This window comes from Silurus aristotelis (assembly GCF_946808225.1).
Source record: "Silurus aristotelis genome assembly, chromosome: 28".
NCBI lineage: Eukaryota > Metazoa > Chordata > Actinopteri > Siluriformes > Siluridae > Silurus > Silurus aristotelis.
This window is the reverse complement of record NC_139601.1, coordinates 15,957,510-15,975,957: the sequence shown is the minus strand read 5'-3', so window position 1 is coordinate 15,975,957 and position 18,448 is coordinate 15,957,510. Positions and strand designations below refer to the sequence as shown.

General features: G+C 40.8%; 1 protein-coding gene across 4 annotated transcripts in view; it reads right to left on the bottom strand.

The window, feature by feature from the left end:
• flnba (filamin B a) overlaps positions 1 to 15,324 on the bottom strand; it is an 80,552-nt gene extending 65,228 nt beyond the window's left edge. For 3 of the 4 annotated variants that reach the window (XR_014532298.1, XR_014532299.1, XM_083534339.1), the window contains exon 1: positions 14,846 to 15,304. Coding sequence is in view for 2 of the 4 variants with exons in the window: in XM_083534339.1 (XP_083390465.1) it covers positions 14,846 to 15,137 (292 nt within the window). In the remaining 2 variants the exon portion in view is untranslated. Of the gene's footprint in view, positions 1 to 14,845 lie in introns of all 4 variants that reach the window. The other variant, XM_083534338.1, reaches the window with a different exon arrangement.
• Between the last annotated feature and the right edge of the window lie 3,124 nt (positions 15,325 to 18,448).

Sequence of the window (18,448 nt, the reverse complement as noted above, 5' to 3'; positions counted from 1 at the left end):
CTTGGCCTTCGGTTCCCATGCCGACGGTATAAGCGTTTCCTGTGCTGACCTTGGAAATGCTGCTCCTTATTAGACGGGTTCACAAACGCTGCAGGAGACCGGAGCTACAGGAGGAAAAACAGTTCCTGCCTGCCAAATCTGGCCTACACAGACAGCTACAGGTAATGGAAGGTACATCGATGGAACAGACAGCTTCTGATGTGAAACGCTGTCAGAGGGAATATGATTTTCCAAGATACTCTCAAATTAGTTTTGGAATAGAGTAAAGCCCATCGAGATGTTGACATGTCAAGTTAGTCGTCATTACAACATTTAAGAGCAGAGAATGAGAGCAGGTTAATGGGAGCTGAAGATAAGGCGGTGTAGCTCAGGCACTGGGTGTGGGGTGAGAAAACAAGCAAAACAAGTCCACCGTAAACGCCAGGGACGCATAGTGGTAGTATTAGGTGTCTGACCGATACTGTTCTCGTATACACGTGAGCAAAAATTCTTAGATATTCCATGAAACAAGACTATATGGATTGAAGTGACTTTTCCAGCCATATGTGGTTTTTTCCCCTGAAACAATGTCGAGGCACACAATTGTACAGAATGTCTTTGGATGCAGTAACTTTCAATTTTCTCTTCACTTGAACTAGAGGACCAAAAGCTGATTCAGAATGAAAATACCGCAGTGCACAAAGCCAGCTCCATGAAGATATGCTTCTACATGGGTTGGAAGTGTGTGGAAGATCTCCTGCGATAGAACTCGAACCGTATTGAACACCTTTGGGTGCACCCCAGGCTTCCTCACCTCACTACCCGACTTAACTCACAAATCTCCACAAGCACACTCCAAAATCTAGACCACGTCCACACGTTTTAGCCTCCCGTCCACGCCAAGACGACGTTTTCAGTCAAGGATCGTTTTGAAAACGCCATTTTCATGTCGCAGTGTGAACTGTAAAAAGAAATTAACACTTTTCGGCATTCGGAAACGATGACGCATTTTTTTGACATCGCCGCATCGTTTCAAAGAGACGGAATGCAAATTAACGCCATTCAAAGCGTCTTAAGATTTACGCACGCACAGTACGGTGGTTTCAGACGTTTCAGATGAGCAACTTTTAAGAAACTAATAAAAAGAAAAACGAAAGCGTGGACACGGAACGTTTATAGACTGAAAGCTCTTTGTTAAATTGATCCGGATTGGCCCTAGTGGAACATCTTCTCCAGAAGAGTGCAGGTTATTATAACAGCAAATGGGGACTAAATGTGGAACTAATGTTCAAAAACCTTAAACCTGCAAAATATAAAAAGAAGGAACTTCTCTATCTTTGTAATACTGATTAAAAACATCTGAATGTTGTTCACACTGTAGCACTAATACAGTTAAATGTGAGTGTGGCTGAGCTGAGTGGGCAGAGGGGTATCTTTGATTGTGTTTATTGAAACGAGCGCAAGGTACCATGAAATACAGAGACGCGAGCATTTCAAACGTGGCATTCGACACAGAAAAGTGCACACCCCCTGAATGCTGAATAACAACTAAGTTATGTTTACGGTATGTGTATCGGTATCGATGAAAACTTGGGATCGCTCTGAAAATAAACCGTATCCAGGCATCAATAGTAAACACTAAAAATACAGTAACTACGTCCTCATTCAGCAGTTAGCAAACTGTGACATTCCATCAAGCCGATGAAAGAAAAAAAAATGCAAGGTTTCCGTTTCAGTTTGACGTCAAAGCACGGAGATTACAACTTTCCCAAATGCCACGCAGGTTTGTGTTACAACGAAAGGCTACGCTCGTTTTTCACATAAGATTCATCTGTGCGTTCTGAACATTATAACCCACATTTAGCCCCTGTTTACTGTTATAATAACCTTCACTCTTCTGGGAAGATGTTGCTTTGGAGTGTGCTTGTGAAGATGAATTCATCTACAAGGGTGTTACTGAAGTCAGTTATCGATGTAGCTGAGGTGAGGAGACCTGGGGTGCAGTCAGTGTTCCCATTCGTCTTATAGGTGTTAAATAGGGTTGAGGTTTGCTCTCCATTTAAAATCTTCTATTCCAAATCTTGTAAAGCATGTCTCCATGAAGCTAATTTTGTGGATCGTAGTGAAACAGGTTTGGATCTTGATCAAGAGCTGCAGTTTTGGAGATGCTCGGACCCAGACGTCTAGACATTACAATTTGTCAAACTCGCTCAAGTCCTTAAACTTGTACATTCTTCCTGCTTCGAACATCAACTTCGAGGACAAAATGTTCACGTGCTGCTTCACGTGACGAGGAGGAGATTAGCGAGACTTCTAATAAAGAAAGAGAAAATGATGGACTATGCGTTTTAAACGTAGAGGAGAAAACTCCTAAATGATCAAAGTACAAAAAAGTGAGGGTTTTTTTTTTTTGATTCAAATATGCATTTTCTAACATCAGTCCACTTTCCCGTTAATGTTTAAGATGTGCCTCCTAAGAGCTCGTAGGACGTCTGACGTGCTGAAAGCTGTTTATGCTCCTTTTTAATCCATGATGAAAAGCTGCTTCTTTATTTAGGTCAAGTTGCATTTTTGTGTCTAATAAAATTTCATTTCTGTTTCAGCAAACTAACACACTATGTTCATACAATTGTACTATTAGGAATTGGAAATTTTAAATGACTAGCTAAACTAAATCAACATAAATCCAAAACTTGCTTGATAGAATATTAAGGATTAAATATTTGGGAGAACAATTTCCCATCGGCTGTATTTGTTGATATCACAAATAAGTTCAACAGCATCTGAAGACTTTCTATAGACGTTTGTGCCTCCATCTTTTTGATGGCTGTTTGGGACGAAAAAAAAAAAAAAACATTTTGAAAAGTTTCCCTTTTTCCGACCCGATACTTCTACGATATCCCATAGGCACGTTAGCGCAGGCATTTCCACGTTCCAGGGTTTCCCAAGGAGTAAACTTCCTTCCTATAACCCTGCCCTGCACCATGGCTTCCTGTGTTTGGTTTTACAACCAAATCAGGTGTAACACGTCTTTTCCACACACATTGCTCTCGTCCAGACAATGACGTGGGTATTCAGAACATAACGTACAAAGGGATCCTGAGTGTATTGATGTGTCAAGAGCTCTTATGAGACGGAGCATGAATTACCCAAATATCCGTAAACACAGCAGAACCTCCTGCATTACCATTTGACCATTGGCCGAGTAGGACAACTTCCTGATGAAGCCAGAGATGTCACCTTGGGGAAAAAAAAAAGTAGTGTGGCATTTTGATGCAGGAGTTTTCTTTAATGAGGATTCCAGAAGCTTTGTGAAGATGGTATATAGCAGACGTTACTACAAAAAACAGCCCTTCTAGGAGAGAAGATAAAGAAAGACAGTTTCCTGTGTGTGTGTGTGTGTGTGTGTGTGTGTGTGTGTGTGTGTGTGTGTGTGTGTGTCTACATGCCTATCTTAGGACAAACAAGGGATGTGTATCACCAACAGACAGATGAAGAGCCAGCAAGACAGGTTTTATGTGATAGGCTTTCTGTTACACAATTAGGGTCCAAACAGAAAGTGGAAAAAAATATAACTGTATTTACAGAAATATATAAAACATACGGAAATATTACGATAACTTCAACATAGCAGAAATGTTTCTTTCACCTACAGAACATGGAGCAGTTCATGTTCACACCCAGAGTTTTGATAAGAGCCAGATGAACCATGGCGTCCATGTTTTAAGCGAATAAAGTCGAAGTTTAGACTCGCCGTCGCTGGGATACAGAGATTTATTCTCACTGGTTTTCATACCTCATACCTCACCCACAAATGTCCTAAAAAAAATCTGAAATTCTACACTCTCACAGATCTCACAGAATAACTTGATTTAATTTAAGTCAGTCACTGCCAAATAGAGTACTCTAGGTCAAACAAAAAGACTTTATTTTCTTTTAACAAAAATGCTCTTAAAACTATAACAGCGTTTATTGCCACATAAAAAAAATTCTAACATTACAAAAATGAAGTTGTCGCAATATGAGAATAAAGTTGAAATATTTGAACACCAACCCCGGGGATACTGGTGATGTCAGAGACATCAAGAGCACCAGTGTTCAGCTCGATCCTCATCATCCATCATCCTCATAGTCTCATGAACCTTTTCATTGGGATTTTCCTCAATGTCTGATTTTTGTTCTTCTGAATAAATAATTTCCTATATAAACGCTGCAGTGTCGGTTCACTAACAACAACAACAACTACATGCTGATTCACCAAAATAAAGAATTTCCTTATTGCTAAATCCTTTACCAAAAGTAGGCAAATTTAACCAGGACCAATCATTTTACAACGCAAGTAGCATTTCATTATAATAAATAAATAAATGCAGCAATTTCAGGGGGGGGGGGGGGGAAGAAAGAAAGAAAGAAAGAAAGAAAGAAAGAAAGAAAGAAAGAAAGAAAGAAAGAAAGAAAGAAAGAAAGAAAGAAAGAAAGAAAGAAAGAAAGAAAGAAAGAAAGAGCGTATATGAACTTATTTGTGTGATGTAATAACATTACTGATGCAGGCATCTCCTTCCACAAATGTAAACACGCCCATGACAATATTAACCACGTTGCGATAACTGAAGTATTCATTTCCATGTTGTTGTTAAGGGTTAAAAGCTTTGCCCACTGGCAGCTGGGGAAAAGTGGTTAAGGTTCTGGGTTGCTGAATGGAAGGTCGAGGGTTTAGTATCACCAAGCTGCAAAGCTTCGACCCTGTGTGCTGCAGGGGCCCTGTATCATTTCTGACTCTGGCCTCCTTCTGTAACATCGCTGGAATATGAAAAGAAAGAATTTCACTGAGATTTTAACACATGCATTCCAGGTTAGGAGGCCCTACATAATCTACCACTAGTACTATTAAAACGATAATTCACACAAGCCTGCAATTTTCCAAACCTTCCAGCAGAAAGAAGATCAAAGCTGCTGTATAATGCAATATCAATAAACACCATTTGACCAATCAGATTTCACCAAAAGATATACATCATTTCAATAAACAATTAAAGAACAAGTGCGTGGAATACAATCAGGTCTATTTAAACAGAAGTATTTCCTCCTACTGTACACACTACCGGTAGAGCAGATTAACCGTGTTTCACCACGTTATCGACCTGGTAGGACTATTATTCCAACCACTAAGGACAGATTCATAAATAACCTGCCTGATTTATCTCAGTTTCATATTAAACCCATAAATGCTGATCATCTTGATGAGATGGCGAACAACATAGACCTTATCCTCACTAGCACTTTAGACACTGTTGCCCCCATCCGGTTAAAAAAGGTTCGAGAACAAGCACCTGCACCTTGGTATAATAGTCATACGCATGCCCTAAAGAGAACAACACGTAATCTGGAGAGAAAATGGAGGAAAACTAAATTGGAGGTATTTAGAATTGCGTATAAAGACAGTATGCTTAGCTACAGACAGGCGCTAAAAGCTGCTAGAGCTAAACACCTGAGCAAACTCATAGAAAATAACAAAAACAATCCCAGGTTCCTTTTCAGTACAGTCGCTAAATTAACAACAAATCAGGGATCTGAAAAATGTGTTCCATCACAGTTTAGTAGTGAAGACTTAGTAGTATGAATTTCTTCACTGAAAAAATAGATAACATTCGAAAAACAATTGTGGCAGTTCAACCTCTGACAGCATCTCCCGACACAATCGTACTTACAACCCCACAACTACACTGTTTTACATGTATAGGACAGGAAGAGCTGTATGATGCTATTATAAAAGCTAAATCAACAACATGTCAGTTAGATCCAATTCCCACTAAACTACTGAAGGAAGTGTTATATACAGCTGGTGAGCCTCTTTTAAATATTATTAACTCCTCACTATCGTTAGGTCATGTCCCTAAATCCCTCAAGTTAGCAGTTATTAAGCCCCTCATTAAAAAACCTAATCTGGATCCAAACACGCTATCGAATTACAGACCAATTTCAAATCTCCCATTTATGTCTAAGATTTTAGAAAAGATTGTCGCTGCCCAGTTATGTAACCACTTGCAGGAGAACAATATCTTTGAAGAGTTTCAGTCAGGTTTTAAGCCCCATCATAGCACAGAAACTGCTCTAGTTAAAATCACTAACGACCTGTTTTTAGCTTCAGACCAAGGCTACATCTCCCTATTAGTTTTACTAGATCTTAGTGCTGCGTTCGACACTATAGATCATGATCTTCTCCTCGATCGCTTACAGAATTACATCGGTATTCAGGGACAGGCATTAAGCTGGTTTAAATCCTACCTGTCCAATCGTTACCATTTCGTAGATTTAAATGGAGAGCTATCCAGGATAATGCTAGTAAATTATGGCGTGCCACAAGGGTCAGTTCTGGGACCCCTGCTTTTTACAATATACATGCTTCCATTAGGAAATATTATTAGAAGGCATGGAATTAGCTTCCATTGTTATGCTGATGATACCCAGCTATATATTTCATCCAAACCAGGCGATACAGCTCAATTAGCTCGCATAACTGAGTGTGTTGAAGAAATAAGAGATTGGATGACCCATAACTTTCTGCTATTAAATCCTGATAAAACGGAGATTTTGCTCATCGGCCCAAAAAATAGTACACAGAAGCTCCAGCATCTCAGCCTGCATTTAGACGGTTGTTCTGTAACTACTAGTTCAACGGTAAAAGACCTGGGAGTTATTTTAGACAGCAACTTATCTTTTAAAAATCACATCAATGAAGTTACAAAAACAGCCTTCTTTCACCTTAGAAATATTTCTAAGCTAAGAAATATGTTATCTATATCTGATGCAGAGAAGCTCGTCCATGCGTTTATGACCTCTAGAATAGACTACTGTAATGCATTACTAGGTGGATGTCCTGCATCATTAATAAACAAGCTTCAGTTAGTTCAGAATGCCGCAGCAAGAGTTCTTACTAGGTCAAGAAAATACGATCATATAACCCCAATCTTATCGTCCCTACATTGGCTTCCTATTAAGTTTCGAATAGACTACAAACTACTGCTACTCACTTATAAAGCACTAAATGGTTTGGCTCCCATGTATCTATCCAGTCTCTTAACACGCTACAATCCGTCACGCTCCCTGAGATCTCAAAACTCTGGGCTTCTAGTAGTTCCTAGAATAGCAAAGTCCACTAAAGGCGGTAGAGCATTTTCACATTTAGCTCCTAAACTCTGGAATAGTCTTCCTGACAGTGTTCGGGGTTCAGATACACTCTCCCAGTTTAAGTGCAGATTAAAAACATATCTTTTTAGCAAAGCCTACACATAACACACATCACACACATCACATCATAACCTTGTGCTCCAGAACATCTGATCACATGCACATTATCAACTTGTGCTGTTAATATCATGAACAGCAGCTACGCTAATTCCTCTCCACTGCTTCTCTTTCTCTCCCCATCCCGAGGCTTCCTGAGGTTTGGCCAGCTCCAGTCACGTCCCACCTCGTGAAGATTATGGACCTATGGATGATCATGGAGAAGTAGATGCCGAGTGTTTAAAGGCCCTGGCATGGAGAAGCTGATGCTGGATCTATGATGATCACAAATTGTTCTGTATTGTTGAAAGATTTATGACCAAACTTTTGATGTCACCCATATGAGGATGGGTTCCCCTTTGAGTCTGGTTCCTCTCAAGGTTTCTTCCTCATATCATCTAAGGGAGTTTTTCCTTGCCACTGTCGCCACGGCTGCTCATCAGGGACAAACGCACACCATTCACCTTCACTGTTGTTTTCTGTAAAGCTGCTTTGAGACAATGTCTGTTGTGAAAAGCGCTATACAAATAAACTTGACTTGACTTGACTTGAAGTATCTTCAAAAGTGTGTTCACAAAGAGTATCTCCAACACCAAACCTGTTCACACACGCCATGTCATGTCATGATGTTCAGTGCTGAAAGCATAAATAAAAACATCAACAGACTCAATTCATGCCAACCAATGCTTGTATATCAATCACATCCCTGTCCCCGAGCGCCATCCCTGCACGACTTCATCATGCTTCCCATGAGGCCGACATGTGGTAGGAAAGAAAAAGAAAAACCCTGTCAGCATAGCAGCAGAATGATGGCATGCTCACAAAGGCGTTTGATCAGGAGCGTGGACGGCGCACGAAGGCTTCACGTTTGATCAGTCACCACATACACTCGGATCTCCTAAACGTTTTGGAAGAAGTGTGGAAAAACTGGAACGGTTTCTCAGTCAGTGTTGCTCAATACCTCATCGCTCAATACTAATGGAGCTAAACATTTTTCCTTGCTCGCGGTTTAACTGTCATTTTCCACTAGAGATCGGCGAATAAAATGACCCAAAGTCACCCAGAATATAATCGCAAGCCATGTCATCAGGTTTTTAATGATGCCATGACAATGTACGACCAAGAAGCAAAACTGTACCTTCATGTGCAGAGTAGGCAAAAAGGTGAAATTTGCCTTCAGCGCTCAGTGAGTATCAGCGTAAGCATGTGTTCGGCTTGACCCTTGGTACCCTGGCCATAGTCATGTGATGATATGTTTTGTGAGTGGGAATTCGTGGGTTCAGGTGACGAAAGGAAATGCAAACTAACAAACTAAATGATGCATAAAGTCATTTGAAGACATTAAAATGGAGAGTTCTCTTCTTAACTCAAACAAATGACACTGGATCTCAAACAATGAAAACTCTCACCAGTGTTATTGATGCAAGCTTCTCAAAGACATTCGGTCTCTGGGGAAGCATAAAACCGAGAAGAATCCAGAGTGAGCAGATCTTACATTTAGGGCATTTGGCAGACGCCTTTATCCAGAGTGACTTACATTTATCTCATTGGTTCAACTGAGCAGCTATAGGGGTTAATGGCTGATCACAGGGGGCCAGAAATGTCATCTTGGTGTGGCTGGGATTTGAACTCAACCTTTTTGATTGAAGTCCAACCACTAATCTACCACCACCTTTGTAGAGATGGGAGTATGGAACTCACTGATTGAACAGCCTGTTCAAATTTGCTCATCTAAGATACCACGGCATCTCGCTTCTAACCGCAAGAAGCTCAAACCCGGGCTCTGGCTAGACGTCTTAAGGAATCAAGAGGAACTCGTGAAATCACTTCATCAGTCACAGCTCGGACAAAAGCCTGACAGTCTTCCACTAACAGGGCCGTGGAACTAAGAAGGAGTTCCGCTCAGTTAATAAAGACATGGAACTGAAGGAGACTCTGAGATGTCAGGTTTAATAAGAGAAGACAATAATACCACCATCAGCGTGAATCTTCATGTCATTTTATTCTGGGCTGGAAATCACTTTGTATATTAATTTACATAACTAAAAATTATAATAATCAAGCTTTGTAACTAAAAGTTAATATTTTGGTGAAGTAAGGAGTTTTTATTTAATTAATTAATTTATTTATTTAATGGAAGAAGTTTCCAGTATGAGCAGAAAATCTTTGTTTGTTGCCACCCCTCATAATTCTCATGCCACCCCTCTTGCCACCCCATAAATAATTTTCAAGATCTGCCCCCGTCTTCGTGACTTCACGTTTTTTTTGACAAGTTTATTAACCGCAAGAGACGGGAAATACGTTTAAAATCTTGTCATTAAATACTTTCTCTACTTTCTTACTATTATTATTATTACTATTATTATTATTATTTTACACCATTAATGCAGCACATTTCCCTAAACAACTGTACGTCTTTTTTATGTTTCCTAGATTTAACACAGAAGTCACCATGAGCACTTTGAAGCGGCTTTAAACCACAAGCGCCGGTTCTCTACCCAACCTGACGTGGAGCATGGATCCGATCAGCACGCAGATCAGAAATGCGTAAATGACAGCAACACTGACATACGCAGCACAGCAGCACATTTAACTTGGCCACCCAAGAAAGACGTGAACTTGCAACCTTTAAACTTAAAAAAGCAGCAGTAATCACTGCACCTCCGGTCCTCCTCTCTGGGCTTACTCTCTGGAGATTAGACTTCTGGCATGGTCCGATTTATTGAACTTGTGCTGGAGCAGGATCTGCAAGGGAGGCCTGCGGTGGCTTGCGGTCGCCGCCGTGATTAAAGGCCCTCGAAACACCAGCGAATTCCATCGGCATGAGCGCGCTTTGTCGAGAAACATATTTGTTTAGGCTGAGCTCAGAGGATGCGAGGAGGCGGGTCGACTTTCAGCAGCTTCCAAACCCGGGCCGCTTGAACAAGCCACTGCAGAGCTGCACGTCTAAGATGGCAGGCCCAACCTGTCCATTGTGTCTGCGTAGACGTGGGTTCATGGTTCTTCGCTTAGCCGCCACCGTGAGCTCGCTACAGTTGTCCATCAGTCATCAGTGAAACACTCGAGCAAACCGCCTTGTGGGCTGCGGTTTTTGAACGAACTCTGTGGAACGAAGGCTGAACTACAAGAGACAGTGTAAGAAGAAAAAAAGTGCCGTAATCCCACTTCACTAAGCAGCTGCTCCTTCAGATTGCCATACAATCGTCCAAATAAAAATTATAAAATTCTTTTATCAATTCGTGTACTTAAACAAAGAGTTAGGAAGCTGCAATTTCTGCCACCAACAGGACGCAAACCTCAGACAAATCAATGGGTTATTTTGAGATATTTCAGTTCCGCACTATGATTAGGTCGGAACCGTACTGATGAAATATTCGCGTCTGAGCCACAATTGAAGACATGGTGAAAATTAGACTATTAAGATTTGGAAAGTGAGAAACAATCAATCATTCGTCAATGTCCGCGCTTTGAGGTCAATCAGATTACGTGTGATGACGTAACAGAATTCCTCAGCGAGGCGATCTGATCTTTCAGAAAGTGCACCTAATCCTTAGCCTTCAGGGATTGAGGGAACTTGTCAATGCTTGATAAACCTTTTGACACTACAGAAGGAAGATTTCACGATTCCCCCTTATTACGATTACGTCTAACATATGGTCCTTTCACAAACAAGCCTTTGTAGTGCAAAAAAAAAAAAAAAAAAAGATTAAAGATTTTCGGTTCGTTCTCCAGGAAGATGCAGCTCTACCTCTGCCATGTTAATCTATATTTAATGTAGCTCTCAGGAAACGCCTCAGTCTCCGTAGTTGCAACACGTCATAATCATGTAGCAGAAGTGGTGCTGAGAGAACGCTCACAAAGAAGTTGATGATCTTCCACGGCGCGTCCTCAGCCAGGTCTTTCTCCGTCGCGGGCATGTTGTCTGGCTTCCCCCCCCGAAAAAAAAGAACAGAAAGGATAGAAAAAGAAACAGAAACTTCTGCCGTACAGAATGGAAGTTTCCTTGCTTGATGCGTTCGTGTCGCTCAACCGAGCAAAAAACAGTTTAGCGAGGAGAAATCAATCTGCCTCGAAAATATTGCTATAATACATGAGGTATATCAGTTGGAGAATGCTGAGGATGGAGCCACCAGGAAAGAGGAAAAGATGAAGACCAAGGAGGAGGTTTATGGATGTGGTGAGGGAAGACATGCAGGTAGTTGGTTTGAAAGGGGCAGATGTAGAGGACAGGGGGGTATGGAGACGGGTGATCCGCTGTGGCGCCCCCTAATGGTAGTAGCTGAAAGACGAAGAACCGCTCAGACCTAGAACCAGCTTTTCATCGTCAATTTTCAAAAAAATTATTTATTTAAGGGTTCTACCTGCTTGAATCTCCTTTTGTGTGACTTCATGATAAGGCATACACACCACAAATCACACTCTACATGTTCATATTAGAGAAACTAGGAGCGTCTGCACCATATTTGGCATAATTTAACACTTTCACATTCAGTAGTATTTTTATTGTGTAACCTTGCACACAGACACGAACATGAACAATGTGCAGGCGCTACAAACAGCATCATTTACTCCTGATCCTGTCAACAGTCACCATAGCACCACTCTATACCTCATATACTGTAGAGCCAGTGTAAACGATTCTCCTGAACAGGAAGACATCATTATTATTCAGGACACAACTCTGTAAACTGTTACCTACAGAGGACATTAATTGACTTCCTGAGTAACCAGCTGGAGCGATAAAGGTGGTGCAAACAAAGCTGAAGACAGTGGGCGCACTTGAGAAAAATAAATAAACGAATACAAAAGTCAAATATGATCGGTCCCATTATCCACATTTGAGGCATTTGGCAGAAGCCTTTATCCAGAGATCTTATATACACAACTGAGCAGCTACGGGGTTAAGGGCCTTGGCTCAGGGGCCGAGGAATGGCTGCTTGGTGTGACTCGGATTTGAACTCATGACCATCATGAGCCAAGTCAAATGCCTTAACCGCTAAGCTACAACCTCTAAATGCTACCTCATATAAACAAGTCTTCTCCTCCAGAATTCTATTCAGGATTTAATCAAACAGCAGGATAACTGCCATAAAAACAAAGCAGGTTGCCATCCAAACAAGTAACTGGGGAAATTTCAAGCTCATACAGGTAAAATGCTGGCAGGGTTTAGAAAGAAAAAAAGGAAAGAAGGGGGGAGAGTACTTTGAGAACTCACAAAGCGCTCACTTGAATATGAAAGAAGTGCGCTCAAGCCCTTGCACGAAGCACGTTGAGTAAATGGATTACTTTCCTGCAGCATGTTCTCGCTATAAACTTCAGCCTTTTAAATCGTTTCATGATAAATGAACTCAAGCTCATTGTAGTCAGCATGTAATTGATGGACGTTTACTCATGTTTACCTCCGTTTACGACCAAACCAGACTTGTCACTGAGGATTGGTTCGGTTCAATGTAGACAAATCCATGCTATAGAATGACAGAGGGTGAGTACAGAATCTGATTTCAGAGCAGACACACTAAGGATGTGGTTATATAGCAGCACTGTTATAATCACTACTACCTGCATATCTTCTTATCATAGTGAACTGTGATACCAGAATATACTATACAGGGAAAGGTTTGTCGACACCTGACTGTGAGGTGATGTGCTTTTTGAACATCCCATTCACCATTATAATAACCTCCACTCTTCTGGGAAGATGTTCCACTACATTTGAGTGTGCGAGCAAATCTTATTATTTTTTTGTACTATGGCACATCTAACGACGTCCTGTATAACTGAGCGCCTCCAGCTTTGCGGTGACACTTTGGAAAAAGGACCACATATAGCAGGAAAGGTCAGGTGACCCAATACTTCTGGCAATATAGTGTTTTTACATAACGATTTCATAATTAGGAATTTTCATAAACATTCTCATTGAAATTTGTATATTTTCTACCAATATTTTTTCATTTTTTTTTATTTCGAATTCCAGTCATATTGCATTAAATCCCTCCTAAAAAACACAAACTGGGTCGGGAGACGTCAACGTTTACAAAAAGTCACTCTTTGAAATATGATTTTTTTAACCACATTGAACTGTAACACGACTTCCCTTTACGTTTTGCCTATTTGCTGTAAGTTACATGAGGAAATCTGCTGATTTTTCTTCACGGTATCGAGGAGGAGGCGAGCAGTTGTATACCAGCCTGTGTGTGATTGTCTTCTAAATATTAATATTCCAACCACAATCGATCAGTTTTATTTAGACTTGGACGACTTGGATCAGTGATGTGAAGCACTTCTGGTGTAGAAAACAGAGAGAAAGGTGTGTCCATGTTTCCAAAATATGTTGTTCCTGTTGATATTTTAAACAGGGTGCATCAGTCGTAGTTTGACTTGACCATATTTTTAGTTCGATTGTGTTAAAAGTTATATTTATTTATTAATTTTTTTAAGAACTGTCAGAATTAACGTTTAACGCACAATTTTATTAACCCACGATTAACGCGGCACGCATTTCTATTCAAAATATAAATAAATAAATATATTACAGGCGATATTAAAACCTTCAACGCATAAAAAAAAAAAACTCAAAAAGAAAAATCTGACAAATTTCTATATTTTTTGTTGGTTTTTTTTTTTTAAAACAAATTACATGTTTCATTAAATATATATGGAATGACAGATTGCAACACTCTGTAAGAACAGACCAGGTTTTGGAAAGTAGGTGTGTGTTGCTTCCAGAGTTTTATTAACTTTCATAGTGTTTATAGATTTCTTTATTATTTGATTGTAAATGTTGATATTTTAAACGCGCAGCATCAGTCGCAGCTTGACCACATTTCCTGGCATTTCGGGTGTTTTATTAGTTGTATAGGAAATGACAGGTAGCACCATGTTAACACTCAGTATGAACAGAAGTATGTGTGTGTTGCTTCCACAATTCGCATTTAAATGTTAATTTAGAGAGTTTTGTTTTTTTTTGTCGTTGCTTGACCACATTTTTAGCATTATAATGGTAATATAGGAAATGACCGGTTGCACCATGTTAACGTTCCATGTGAACAGAACAAATGGTAATTTAGTGTGTGTGTGTGTGTGTGTGTGTGTGTGTATATATATATATATATATATATATATATAATTTGGAATAATCTTACATGTGGGTTTTTGGAAGTACAGTAGGTGTGTATTGTTCTCATTGAAATGTTTAGAGTTTTTGTGATACTTTGACTAATTTTGCTTCATAATAGACTCTAATAAGTGCATAAGTGTGTATAGGTGTCTATATGTTTGTTTTCTTTCTTGAAAATGTTATTATTTCAAGCACGTTGAATGAGTTGAAGCTTGAGGTGTGTGTGTGTGTGTGTGTGTGTGTGTGTGTGTGTGTGTGTGTGTGTGTGTGTGTGTAGGAAGAGTGCAGGATGAAAGTAGCGACAGGTGCATTTTAACCAATGATATATTTATTATTATATTATTTAAAATGTTATTGTTTGTTTGTTTGTTTGTTTGTTTGTTTCTAAGTTGTGTAAACAGAAACAGGGCTGGTGAGAACCGGGCGGGGGCGCGCGCGCGCGACACCCAGGTGGCCGGGATTTACCTATGGAGACGAGGCGAATGTTCTCGCGGTCCAGAAACTCGAGCGCCACGGACACGTTCTCCAGCTTCATCTGGCGAAAGGTGGGCCTGGCGTGGTACTTCCGGTACATCTTCTTCTGGCTGAGCACCTCGAGCAGGGCGATGAGCCGCAGCCCGTCATTCAGGTCCATCTGCAGGTCGGCTATCCGCTTGTTCACGCACTTCAGGTGCTCGTTGCACCAGCGCGTGAACGTGTTCTGCTGGATCTTCTTCCACGGCGCGTCCTCGGCCAGGTCTTTCTCCGTCGCGGGCATGTTGTCTGGCTTTTCCCGGAGAAAAAAAAAAACAGAAAGGATAGAAAAAGAAACAGAAACTTCTGCCGTACAGAATGGAAGTTTCCTTGCTTGATGCGTTCGTGTCGCTCAACCGAGCAGCGTCTGAACTCTCGCTTCTCCTGCAGCTCAGGATCTTCACTACACCACCGCCTCCTCCGGTTCCTGGCCCGCGCATGCGCACTCTAATCCACCATCTCCCCCCCCTTCTGTTCATCATGCACCAGATGATGAGCAGTTCACCTCAGGCAGGTAAAAGACACCAGATCACTTGTGAATGAATCATTATTCACTTCCATCTTCATGTTGATTTCTCATCAAAGATCTGAAGAAAATCTGAAGATATATAGTTGCTTTTTAACACACACACAAACACAAAGTAAAAACCCTCTGTTTGCACACTTTAGTTGAACCAAAAGTTTACATCCAGCCAAATGTTTACACGTCTAATATTTATTTTTGATTAGTATATTTGAGTAAAAGACAGGAGGTGGAGCTGGAGGTAGCAGAGCTGAAGATGTTGAGATGTTCGTTGGGAGTGACGACGATGGACAGGATTAGAAATGAGTTTATTAGAGGGACAGCGCATGTAGGGCGTTTTAGAGACAAGGTGAGGGAGGTGAGATTGAGATGGTTTGGACATGTGCAGAGGAGGGACATGGGGTACATCAGTAGCAGAATGCTGAGGATGGAGACACCAGGAAGGAGGAAAAGAGGAAGATCAAGGAGGAGGTTTATGGATGTGGTGAGGGAAGATATGCAGGTAGTTGGTGTGAAAGAGGCAGATGTGGAGGACAGGGGGTGGTATGGAGACGGATGATCCACTGTGGCGCCCCCTAATGGTAGAAGCTGAAAGAAGGAGAAGAAGATACGGACATCTTCTGTACTGTACTGCTCAGCGCCTGTCGTCTCTCGTCTTTTTCCACCCTCCTTTTTTTTTTTTTTGCACGAAATGTTGCGCATGTGCACTGTGTGTTGTTTGTGTTCTATTTTGTTAATTTGCTGTCGCACATTGGTCCTGAGGAAACGTTTCGTTTCACTGTGTACTGCAAATGGTGAAATGGTAATTAAGCAGATTTGACTTGATTTGACTTGACTCAACTCGACTCCTGTGTGTGTTTTGATGCAAGAACTCTCTTCTAAAGTTTGATTTATTATATATATATATATATATATATATATATATATATATATATATATATATCAATATTTGATCAAATTGAATTTAATACACACTCCTGTATAAAGTGAGTGGGTGTGTTAGTACAGATATTTTCTTCTCATAAATGTTAATATTTTAGACACGGTGAATCAGTTGTAAATGAACTTGACCACATTTTCAGTGTTTTATTAGTTATATTGGAAATGACCGGTTGCACCATGTTAATGCTCCATATACACAGACGAGGTTTTTGGAAGTAAGTGTGAATTGTTGATAGATTTTGACTCATTTTAGTACACGCTCCTGTAGAATGTGCACTAGTTTAAGTCCTGTCTGTTTGCATTCATTATACAGCATACAAACCTTGATGATATTCACCTAGATCTCATCATCATCAGCATCATCATCATCATCATCATCAGTACCTGGTTTGTCTTAGTAATGTCCTACAGTGGATTTAGTGATTAAACGATGGGGCCCCATTCGAAATGTTCTGCATATGTTATTTAAAATTAACAATAAACACACATACATACAAATCTGCATTATGTCACCTTACATACACACTCACCGGCCACTTTATTAGGTACACCTGTCCAACTGCTCGTTAACGCAAATTTCTAATCAGCCAATCACATGGCAGCAACTGAACGCATTTAGGCATGTAGACATGGTCAAGACGATCTGCTGCAGTTCAAACCCGAGCGTCAGAATGGGGAAGAAATGTGATTTAAGTGACTTTGAACGTGGCATGGTTGTTGGTACCAGACGGGCTGGTCTGAGTATTACAGAAACTGCTGATCTACTGGGATTTTCACGCACAACCATCTCTAGGGTTTACAGAGAATGGTCCGAAAAAGAGAAAATATCCAGTGAGCGGCGTTTCTGTGGGCGCAAATGCCTTGTTGATGCCAGAGGTCAGAGGAGAATGGCCAGACTTGTTCGGGCTGATAGAAAGGCAACAGTAACTTAAATAACCACTCGTTACAACCGTGGTATGCAGAAGAGCATTTTTGAACGGTACTAGTAAGGTGTACCTAATAAAGTGGCCGGTGAGTGTATATTCCACCATCATCACTATCATCATCATCATCATCATCAGGAACTGCTGTCATCGTCTGAGTGGGAGGATTGTATAATTTGGGGGCCAGAATCTAGGAATGGGGCCCTATTTACAGAGTTCTGTGTTATTTAACATTAATAATAAAATAGTATGTATTTTTTAGGGGGAATTAGCGCTCGCTCGCTCCATGAAGCCAATTCTAGGAACCCTGGTGCAAAGCAGGAATCTCCCTGAATATAACCTGTCCATGACGTCACACCATACGGCATTAGGTGTCTGTTCAATGGTTCGTATATCAAACACCTGGATGTCCAAGCTGCTATCACATCCCTTGAGCAAGGACCCCAACCCTCTCTGCTCCAGGAGCACTGTATCAAGGCTGAACCTCTGCTTGAATCCCACATTTCAAGCTTCTACATACTTGTAAATGTGAAGGAAAGAATGACCAATAAAGGTAAAAAAAAATATATATAGCATAGCATGTTGTGTTTCTGGAAGGTGGGAGGAAACCAGAGACCCTAGAGGAACAGCAGATGGACACTGTTTGAACACATAAAGAAACTCCTAAAGAAAGCAGGATCAGCGTGAAATGTGAGAGCTGAGAGTCTATCGATTCTACTGCAGTGTCACGAACACGAATTTACTGCAAGTGTATTAAAGAAGTAGAGAACGTGATTATACCTTCTGCATCTCTCCTGCAAAACGGGGGATTTGAGAATATTTTATATGGGAAGCGTTCTTTTTAGGGTGTTCTTTTTGGTACCTGTTCCTCCAGAGAGACAAACCAAGTAACCACCCCCTCCACACACACACACACACACACACACACACACACACACACACACACACACACACACACACACACAAACGGTGATCCGTTTAAACACGTTTTCTGAATGTTTTCAGCTAAAACATGACGATTATCAGTCACCTGGATGATTTAGCGAATAAGGACACGCACCACACCCACTTTCATACAACACGTGACGTCACTTTGCCAATAATAAACAAGTTCACACAAGACATCAGACTGTACATCTTTTAAAGCGAGAGCTGAGATTTAATCCC